The 10,292-nt window shown below is 54.3% G+C and overlaps 1 protein-coding gene and 2 long non-coding RNA genes across 4 annotated transcripts; all 3 read left to right on the top strand.

Moving 5' to 3' along the window:
* The first annotated feature begins 1,308 nt into the window (after window positions 1–1,308).
* LOC135307346 (uncharacterized) lies at window positions 1,309–2,078 on the top strand. Its single transcript, XR_010368049.1, has 3 exons — window positions 1,309–1,325; window positions 1,421–1,696; window positions 2,015–2,078. It is a non-coding gene; the product is annotated as an uncharacterized LOC135307346 (long non-coding RNA).
* A 161-nt stretch (window positions 2,079–2,239) lies between these two features.
* Window positions 2,240–4,401, top strand: LOC135308366 (PHD finger protein 7-like). The gene is given in 9 exon segments (XM_064433306.1): window positions 2,240–2,293; window positions 2,581–2,705; window positions 2,783–2,971; window positions 2,973–3,002; window positions 3,004–3,138; window positions 3,354–3,467; window positions 3,616–3,734; window positions 3,888–4,259; window positions 4,355–4,401. Coding segments are annotated over 9 exon segments (1,185 nt in total).
* Window positions 4,402–4,898: 497 nt separating this feature from the next.
* On the top strand, window positions 4,899–8,613 carry LOC135307784 (uncharacterized). 2 transcript variants are annotated; one of them, XR_010368433.1, is made up of 4 exons: window positions 4,899–5,620; window positions 5,825–5,921; window positions 6,514–6,640; window positions 7,083–8,613. It is a non-coding gene; the product is annotated as an uncharacterized LOC135307784 (long non-coding RNA). The 2 variants fall into 2 exon arrangements; XR_010368432.1 differs by having other exon boundaries at window positions 4,901–5,620; window positions 6,514–8,613.
* Window positions 8,614–10,292: the final 1,679 nt, after the last annotated feature.

Genomic DNA, 10,292 nt, shown 5'->3' with positions numbered 1-10,292 from the left:
AGCAGGCGCAAGCATAGGGGGCGAGTCGCTCCTTGGCAGGCCCTGCTGGAAGCAGTAAACCGTGGCTGCAGTGCAGACCCAGCTGCAAACAATCCCTTGGCAAGCATCCACCTCAGCCAGGCCAGACCTCCAGTCAGGGTCTTCAGTGGTCCCGGTCTCTGTTCTGGCGACGGTCGTGAGGCAAAATGAGGGAAACTTTGGAGCGTCTCTTTCACTGGCTAAAGGCATTCCCTGGCATTGCACCGGCTCTGCCTCCCTCCTAGATCAGTGAAGGCATCGCCTTCCACCCAAGGTGGCTCTCCCATGGAGACAGGAAAGTGCATGAACTCCTGCTGCCCCAGCATCAGGCAGGTGCAGGGTGTCCCTGCTTGCCAGCCCTTGCCCTGTTTCCCCAGGATGCCGCTGATTGTTCTAGAAGTCACGGACCTGGATTTCCAGGAGCATGTTTGCAGAGACATGAATGAGAAAAATCGACAAGAATTGTTTGTGCTTCTCTTCTTGATTTTTAAAAACTATTTTTCCTAGGAGGAAAGCATGGACCAAACTGGGAGAGTTCCTTTCCTGGGGGAAAAGCATCCTCCTGCATTTGACTTCTGAGTCGAGGACTGTTGCAAGCTCTCCTGTCAGATGTACACTGAAAATTCTCATGGAGTTTTCTGTGTTTCCACTGAGCCAGTATAAACGATGACGCTTCTAAAGAGGTTAACGCTAACTTTTCCATTTATAAGCAATGTCAAAGTTGTTAATTGATGGATGACAGGATAAGTGAGGTGTGGAGGCAGCTGTGGTGGTCTCCAGGTATATCTCCTGTTCCCAGTGGTGATCCGCAGCAGCATCAAATCATGTTCATCTTAGTCTTCTCCAGACAGGTGCAGGAAAAAGTTGGATCACCTAGAGGAGGGTTTGAATCTCTGCAGTGCAGGAGACTCTGCACCAGCTCTCTGGGCAACCGACTGCCAGGGGCAGGAGCAGAGATTTTCCATGGCCAGGGCCAGAGTCCTGCAGTGGCAGTGCCTGAACAGCAGCTTCCTGCCTACAGTCCCACCCTCGATGGCTGCCCCAGGGCCTGGCATTTGACCCTGCACTTGCTGCAGGAGTCCCTGCCCTGGTTCCCTGCTGACCAAAGGCTCGGAGCCATCTCAGAGCCTCGGTTCCCAAGGGGGCTGCCACAAGTGGTTGCCAGGGACCTGAGGCCATGGCTGCCCCAATTATGGGTGCACGATGCTGATGTCAGAGTGGCCATTATGACCTGTGTGAGCACGGCCCCAAAAGGGAAGGCTGCACTCAGGCTGTGTGTCAGTGCGACCTGACAACGGCAGGAGAAGGTAGGGCATGGACGTGGCTGCCCAGGAACCACAGGGGCCCCACACCTCGAGGCTCTGAGCCTGTGCTGCAGGCTCACCTGCCTCTCCTTTCCCAGAATCAGCGGAGGAACATCCAGAGGAGACTGGGTTGTTCCTGGACGCGACCGACGGGAGGAGAAGGCGGACAGGAGCAGGGCTCACGCAGGGCTGAGCAGGGAGTAGTGCCCTCGTGGCTCTGGGCCTGTTCTGTCAACTCCCCCACACTCTGCTTTCTCCAGCAGAGAGAGAGGAACAACACCTGGAGCAGACCATGGTATTCCTTGTCAGCAACTCACAGCTGACAGCTGCCATGGGCAACAGGAAGCAGGAGGGCCCTGGTGCCAGGCAGCCAGGTGAGGGCAAAGCAGGCCTGGCACAGCCTGGCCCAGGGGCTCTTGTGGCAGGCAGTGTGGGGCCCAGAGCAGAGGCAGGGGGAGGCAGGAGCTGCTCAGCCATGCCGGGGCTGGGAGCCTCCCTCCTCCCCGTGTGGGGCCCAGCTGGGCCAGGGGGCAGCTCCTGGGAGAGCCGTGCCCGCAATGGCCCCTGCTCTGCACGGCCTCCAGCCCTGCCCCTCAGGCAGGCAGGCAGGCAGGCAGGGACAGAGCAGCCCTCGGGGCCGATGCTGCTGCAGAGGTGCTCATGCCCGCTGCCACTGGCTCTGTCCCCTGCAGCATGCATGCTGTGTCGCCGTGTGGAGGCTGACCCGGACACCTGCGGTGACAAAGTGGAGAAGGGCGGGCTCTGTGCCCACGTCTTTTGCCTGGTGCGTGGCTGCGGGTGCTCCCTCCGCCATTGCAATGGGCAGTTCCTGCCACTCTCTCCTCATCAGCTCCTCCCTTTTGCTGCAGTTTTTCGCCACTCTGCTTTTTCGCCAAGAGGAGCATCGTGTTGGACTCATGGGCTTTCTGCCTCGAGATATCCAAATTGCAGTGTGGCGGGCGGCACAGAAGGTGAGAGCCTGACAAGAGCAGGGAGATTTGTGCCAGGCGAGGTTTGCCAGAGCTTAGCCCAGGCTGCACCAAAGGAAGGCTGGCCCAACAGCCAGCTCTGGGACAAAGTCTGGCTCCCAGCAGCTCTGGCACAGAGGCTCTGGCACAGGAGCCTCCTCCCTCCTCCCCCAGGCGGCTCTGTGGGCTGGGACCCAGCAGTGGCCGCATCCTGCGCCCTGCCCGGAGCCGCGGGGCTGCCAGGGGAGGCCCCGAGGCTGCTGCTGATGGGGCTGCTTGGCTCTTTCCAGCGCTGCTGCGTCTGTGGCCAGAGCGGGGCAACCATCACGTGCTGCAAGGAGGACTGCGAGAGATGGTTCCACCTGCCCTGTGCCAAGGAGGGCGGCTGTGTCAATCAGTACATTCCTCCATACAGGTACCTCCTCTCCGCTTCTGGCCACCACTGGCCAGGGATCCAGCAATTCTCACTGTGCTCATCTATTTTTCCCCCAGCTCCTACCGCCCCGAGCACCGTCCAGAGCAGGAGGTGCAGGCGACTCCAGAGCCGGGCACCGATTGCTCCATCTGCATGGAGCCTGTGGAGGATAGAAAGACCTTTGAAACCATGGTGTGCCCAACGTGTAAAAGAGCCTGGTTCCACAGGGACTGCATCCAGGTCGGATCCCTCCCCTCAGTCCTGGGGCACAGCAGGTGCTCAGCAGCACCCGGGCCTGGCTCACACTGCATGTGTTTGCCCTGCAGGGACAGGCCATGCGCGCTGGTTTTGCGTGCCTCCACTGCCCCCTGTGCAGAGATGATGTGGGTTTCGTTGCCGAAATGCTCATCTTGGGGATCAGAGTCCCCTTCAGGTTGGTGTCCTTCTGCCTGGCACAAAAGACAGGAGGGTGCACGTGCTGTGCTGTTCCAGGCCCTGCCTCAGCAGTCCTGGCCCTGCCCTGTCCCATGACTCTGGGCTTCAGCTTCACGCACAACTTGGAAAAGCGCTGGAGGAAAAGCAGGGACACCCTGGAGCTCCATGAGGGGAGGGCAGCAGAAACTCATCAGGTTTTCCTTTCTGCATCAGAGAGCCAACATGGGAGGACAACGATGCCTTTGCTGATCTCGGAGAGAGGCACAGCATGTGCAATGCCAGGGAATGCCTTTACCCTGGAGGCAGGGAGGAGGCAGAACAAGAGGGGTAAGTTGGGGAGCTGCACCTGGGGCTCTGAAAGGGAAACCATATCTCAGCAAGGGCTGAAAGAGGCAAGAACTTGCAAGAGCTTGGCCAGACAACCACGTGCTGGGACACTTTGTCCTCAGTGCCATAAGTCTCTTTGCCTCCCCAGGCCCTGGCAACTGCTCCTGTGCTCCTCCTGTGCTGCTGAGGGCACCCACAGGCGCTGCTCTGGCCTGAGAAACAAGATATACAGATGGGACTGTGACAGCTGTGCTGGTCTCGGAACGTGTATGAGTCAAAGCCCCCGGTGTCCCTGGGCTGGGGGCAGTGCCCAGGCTGGCCTTGGCAGAGCCCGTGTGCTCCTGAAGGCATGGGGGTACTGCTCTGGCCTGGCCTGCCTTGGGCCTGGGGGGCCTTTGACATTCCTGCTTGCCCTTACAGCCTCCAGGGATGAGCCAGAGCTCAGTGGCCCCAGCCTGGCCAGACAGTCAGGACAGGAATCTGCTCATGGCTCCTCAGAATCCCAGGACATCAGGCCCAGCTCCGGCACGCCGGTGCCATCGGGGCTGGCTCCTCCGTCTCCATCTCCAGAGACCAGCAGCCAAAACAGCCAGCAACAGCCAGCATCACAGCAGTCACTGCCATCTTCCTCGCTGGACACCAGCAGCCCCAGCAGATCAAGGCCAACATACAGCAGCTCCCCGGACCCTGAGGACAGGCTCCATTCCAGACGTGCTGGGCCTGACCGCAGGCGAAACAGCTCTGGCCCGCAAGGTCAGGACCCAAATCAGCCCGTCCGATCGAGGAGTCGCTGTGACAGGAGCAGCAGGAGAGGGCCGAGGGCTAAGAGACCCAGGCAAAGGGAGACACCTCCACAGACATCCCCCAGACACAGCCGCTCCCGGCAGCAAGGTCGGGCCCAGAGTCCACGTGTCCGGTCCAGGAGTCGGCGTGACAGCAGCAGCAGCAGGACAGGGCCGAGGGCTGAGGGGCCCAGGCAAAGGGAGACACCTCCACAGACATCCCCCAGGCACAGCCGCTCCCGGCAGCAGAGTTGGGCCCAGAGTCCACCTGTCCGGTCCAGGCGTGACAGCAGCAGCAGGACAGGAGTGAGGGCTGAGAGACCCAGGCAAAGGGAGACACCTCCAAGGACATCTCCCAGACACCGCCGCTCCCGGCAGCAGGGTTGGGCCCAGAGTCAACGTGTCCGGTCCAGGAGTCGGCGTGACAGCAGCAGCAGCAGGACAGGGCTGAGGGCTGAGGGGCCCAGGCCGGGGGAGACATGGTCAGGGACGTCCCCCAGACGCAGCCGGTCCCGCCTGCAGCGCCGCGCCTCGGATCCACCTGTGCAGTCCAGGAGTGGCCAGGACAGCAGCAGGAGGACAGCAGCGCATGCTGAGAGTCCAAGGCGCAGGGGGACACCGTCGGGGACGTCCCGCAGGAGCAGCCGCTCCCGCCAGCGACGTCGGGCCTCAAGTGGCACCTCCAACAGCAGCACGTAGCGCCATCTTTTCTTTCTAGTCCATGGGTTCGCTGCCGGAAGTGAAGGTGAGAACGGTCAGCACAGGGCCCCTGAGATTTGCAGGTCTGTGAGAAAACCCTGTTAGCTCTTGACATTTCTACCGGCAGGAAAGAGGTCTGTGCTAAATACCTTGATTTCTGTGTAACCCTGTATTCAGTGACAAGTCCCTTAAGGATGTGGCTAATGGAAAAGGACTCTTGCTCCTGCCTTTAGACTCCAGCCTCAGATGTTTCCCCACTGCTTAGCCTTGAAAGTGAACCACTCCTTAATGGGCTTGGGTCCGGTTAGGGAGACGTTCAGAGCAAGGTGGCTCCTGAGGAAGCTGTCTTTGGAAAGGACGTGTGCTGTGTTGCTATCCTTGAGCAATCTCCCTTCAGGAAAGCCAAAAGGAAGAAGAAAGAAGAGAGTGAGACACTGTCTCAAGTGTCTGAAGAAAACAATTCCAATGTTGCTGCTGATTTGAAAGACTTGATTGGACCTTCAAAGAACAAAGCAGTAAAGAGTGTGGAAATACCCTGGGACAAAGAGGACGCACAGGACTCTGGCCCAGATGACCATTTGGGACCTTTGACTGAGAAGGACGCAGCTCAGGAGTGGAGTGCTTTCAAGTTTTCCTTCTTTGGAGACACAGAGCAGTTGGGCATCAAAGAAGGTAAGAGCAGAACCCTTCGAACAGTGCCATTGCTAAGGAAGAGCTTCTGGCAGGCACTGCAGAGCAGTAGGGTGTAAAGAAGGTCAGGATCCAGGGGATTTTCAGCAGCAGAAGTCAGGAATTAGGCAGCAGCATTTTGATCTTCATTTCAGCTTGCCGAGGCTGAGGCAGATTCATGAGAGGTACCTGATGCTTGTGTTTCAGGAATTCGGGAAGGCATGCTTTGAGAAGGCATTGGGTACTTTGCAAAATGGTGGAAAAGCTTGTTGTCATGCCCTGAATTCCTCAAAGAGGGAAAAAGGTAACATACCAGTCATATCAAGTTTCATAGAACCTGACAAGATTTTAAAGGAAATGTGTGTTAATGTAGAGGGAAAAACAAAATCCTGGAACTGAACCCAAGGTCCATGAGCATTCTGTTTGTTACTGAATTCTATTCTTGGACCTTTAGAAAAAGGAAACTGAATGGCACATGAATATTGGGGTGTCCTAATCTTAGATAAAATGAGGCCATATGAAATGAAGATGAAACAACATTAAATCAATTCCCAGTCGTGCAGGAGAGAAAGAAATGTTGTGAACTTACCCAAAATCCTAAAAAACACAATGCAACAGCACAAAGCAAGAAGCCCTCCACACTTGTACTGAATTCAGAAGGTATTCAGTGTCTTCTGAATGCAATGATAAATGTTGAAAAATACATAAGGGATGCCTAGAACTAAGTGGAAAATCCTGAAGCACAGATACAGCTCAGAAAATCTGGCAGGAGACGATTCTGTCCTTCTGAAATCTGTCTTTTCCAGTGTATTTCTCTTGAAAGGAGGAATCTTTCCTGCCCAGCAGAGGAATAATCTGGTTTTGGCTTTTTTTCTCTATTGCTGCTGTTATCGCAGAGCCTTACGTACTTGGAACAACAAAACCGGTACAAGTCACGTGGCAAGAGGATCGACGTGTCCAAGACTGCAGTTCTGAGGGTGAAGAGGAGCCCCAGATGTCAGAAATTGAAAAGGACTGAGAAATGCAAGTTCCATTGCTCTTTGTTGTCTCCTTGGCGGTAGTAGCTGGATGCTGTGGCAATATTAACAGCAGCACTCAGCAAGTGGGAAACTGACATTGCACGCCCCTGAAAGCCATCTTGGAAAACCATTTGTGCTGCACAGAGTCAAAACGCCCAGCAGGCCGTTTGCTGTGAAGTTGAATGTGGAAAAAGAGAAGTAGAGCACAAGAAATTTTCCGGGTCATTTGGGTTTGACCAACTCCAAATGGAGTTTGGCCAAAAGCCAAAGACACAGTCAGTTTTCTCTTTCAAAGTGGCTTTTGTAAAATCAAAAGCTCTATTTGGGTACTAGGGAATAAAGTTTTTCAATGTATACAATTTCTCTGAAGCACTACAGTTTCAAGTCATGCGCATGGAATTTGATAGTACAATTTAGGATGCTAAAATCCCTTTGTACTTGTCTAGGTTTCTTTCTTTACCACACACAGAAAGTGCTAGAGTTTGCTTCTCCGACGATGATGAACGCCTAAGAGGTAGGACGGAATTTCTTCATCCCCTTTTGGATTTCTTTCCCTTCTGAACCTTTCCTGGACTAGTTATGAATGTTTTCTAGCAAAATTTGCCACCCTTACTTGTGGCCAAAATAGTGGTGGAATCCCATGAGCACGTCCTGGTAAAATAGAGGTCAAGCAGATTTCTGGCTTACTTTTCTTTCAGATATTTGGCTAATAGGAACCTGGACTTTTAGAGCTTATCAAAAACTTAGTCACTTGACAGGTTACCTAGACAGTTTGGATCCCTTCAGGTATGTGTAGCATCTTGAACTTTTTCCTGCCTTTCTTTCGGGTGTTACCATCAGGAATGTTGAGTTTGGCTTGTATGTGCCTGTGGTTCTTTGTCCTCATGAATCTGGGGCTTTCTCTTCTGAATCCAGTGAATTTGGTGTTTAGAAACAAAGCAAACAACAACAAAAGGGAAAACACACAGTCCCCAAAACCTGCACAGGCCTCCAGAACAATTGCTTGTTATATTTTGTAGAATATATAGTCTTAAGACAGGCTCAAAGGCTGTGCCTTTCTTGAGACTGATTAGGTAACTCTGATGCAAGGTACTGCTGTGTTCATGCAGTTACTGGCCTGCAATCTCCCCGCCTGTCTGATTTACAGGGTGTGTTGAAACGGAGAGCTCAGTCCTCAGCAGGCCTCAATGCTGGGGAAGATGCAGGGTCCTGGTGCTGAGCTTCTAAGGGAACGGCTGCTATTTCTCTGCAATTTAGATTGCAGCATGTTGAGGAGAACTGCTGCTGCCTTTCATTGTTCTTAGTACACCAGGCTGCAGCAGGGAACATTTCTGTTGGAGCCAACGTGTGGTGGGGGGCAGGAGAACAGGAAGGATGAGGAGAATTGATTTCTGACTTTCTTACTGCCCTGTTCATGATTGTTAGAAGCAGCAGCACAATCAGAAGTGTTTAACCCTATTAATTGGTTGTTTGTTTTGTGCACAGGAGCCAAAGTTATTTTGTAGATTACTAGAGCTCAGTGAAGAGAAAGAGGGTTAGGAAGACAGACTTAGATTATTGCTAGAGGTGAGTATGGAATGTCTGTTCCCTGGTAGCTCTAGGCGAAAGCTGAGCATGGGGAGGGAATGCAGGTATGAATGTGCATGCCAAATTAATTTGGGACCTCAAGAAGAGCTTGAAACTTTTTATTGACCAGGAAACAAAAGCTTTGTAGTCTACCGCTGTGTATAACGCCCTGTTGTATTGTCCAGTAATGTAAAGCACGGCATCTCTGTATTTTACAGGAGCAGCACCTTAACTATCTGTAAGGAATGTATTTAAGAGATAGAGAGAATTTAGAGACTTCTCTTAATAGTGGAATAGGAAACTTCTCCGAAGACTTTGTTAGATTTTCATTATATTCTGGAACGCCGAAGGAAGCATAAGGATACCAAATAGAAAGTGCAAGCAAACCAATAAACCTTTTACTGATTGGAAGCGGGTCATGTTTGTTCCTTGAAGGAGTTGCCAAGCAATGGGACTTTCAAAATCCTTTCAATGGTCTAACAAGAGAACGTGTTGACAGTCCCTGTTAGGCAGTGTTTTGGAGCTGGGGCTGAGGCTCTCGAGGCCTGGGGACATCAGGGAGGCTCCAGTTCTGACTGGCCAGGCTGGGGCCATTGAGCTCGGGCTCAGGCCTGGTGGCTGTAAGGGCAAGCAGGAATGTCAAGAGTGGCCCAGGCCCGGGCCGGGCCAGAGCAGAGCGGTGCCCCCAGCCCTCCAGGGGCGGATGGGCTCTGCCAAGGCCAGCCTGGGCACTGCCCCCAACCCAGGGACAGGCGGGTGCTTTGCCCCAGAGCTGTGCCCAGAGCAGCAAAGCTGACACAGCCCCAGCTGGTTCTGGCAGCTGTGAGGCCAGAGCAGCACCCGTGGGTGCCCTGGGCAGGGCCGGAGCGGCACAGGAGCAGTTGCCAGGGCCTGGGGAAGCACAGGGCTCAGCCTCCACAAGGCGACACAGCATGCATGCTGCAGGGGACAGAGCCAGTGGCAGCGGGCATGAGCACCTCTGCGGGGCTCTTAGCCTGCAGCAGCATCGGCCCCGAGGGCTGCTCTGTCCCTGCCTGCCTGCCTGCCTGCCTGCCTGAGGGGCAGGGCTGGAGGCCTTGCAGAGCAGGGGCCATTGCGGGCACGGCTCTCCCAGGAGCTGCCCCCTGGCCCAGCTGGGCCCCACATGGGGAGGAGGGAGGCTCCCAGCCCCGGCATGGCTGAGCAGCTCCTGCCTCCCCCTGCCTCTGCTCTGGGCCCCACACTGCCTGCCACAAGAGCCCCTGGGCCAGGCTGTGCCAGGCCTGCTTTGCCATCACCTGGCTCCCTGGCACCAGGGCCCTCCTGCTTCATGTCAGACATGGCACTTGTCAGCCAGGAATTCAACAGACTCCTCCAGGTGTTTGTCCTCTCTCTCTCTGCTGGAGAAAGCAGAGTGTGGGGGAACTGGCAGAACAGGCCCAGAGCCACGAGGGCACTACTCCCTGCTCAGCCCTGCGTGAGCCCTGCTCCTGTCTGCCTTATCTTATGGTCTGTCACGTCGAGGAACAACCCAGTCTCCTCTGGATATTCCTCCACTGATTCTCGGTAGGGAGGGGCAGGTGAGCCTGTAGCACAGGCCCAGAGCCCCGAGGTGTGGGGTATTAGGTTCTGTTTTGTCGGGCCAGGGTTTTATGAGCTATTAAAAGGGAACCTAATACACCCAAGGATAGCTTAGCTATTACCTTTGGAAGTGAAGAATGAGCAGGATGGCTTCTGCTGCAGTGTTTGAAACAAAAAGGTTTGATAAAAGGCAAAATAATAAACAGAAAATCCGAGCCAGGTACAGAGGTCTGTTCCTTCTAGAAAACACATTCACAAAAGCCTCGTGGTTCTTTTGTTCTCTCCTTTTCTACCTTATGGCCCAGGCGGGACTTTTTGGCTTCTATCCAATTAGGTGACCCCAAGGTTTTAGTGAAGTCTCTGGGGTCCTATAAGGTGGCTTTTCACCTGATTGTTGGGAGAAACTTCTGGGTTTCTTTCCTTTTTTGGGGGACAAAGGCTAGTTTGCCACTCTGTCATTAGGTGGCATTCTCCTACACTCCTTCAACTCACTCTTTACTATACATGTAGAGGGAAAGAGGAGAAAGGAG

The sequence above is a fragment of the Passer domesticus genome, chromosome 9 (genome assembly GCF_036417665.1).
Source record: "Passer domesticus isolate bPasDom1 chromosome 9, bPasDom1.hap1, whole genome shotgun sequence".
Classification (NCBI taxonomy): domain Eukaryota; kingdom Metazoa; phylum Chordata; class Aves; order Passeriformes; family Passeridae; genus Passer; species Passer domesticus.
Note: the sequence above shows the minus strand (reverse complement) of the source record. Positions and strands in the feature narration are given on the sequence as shown.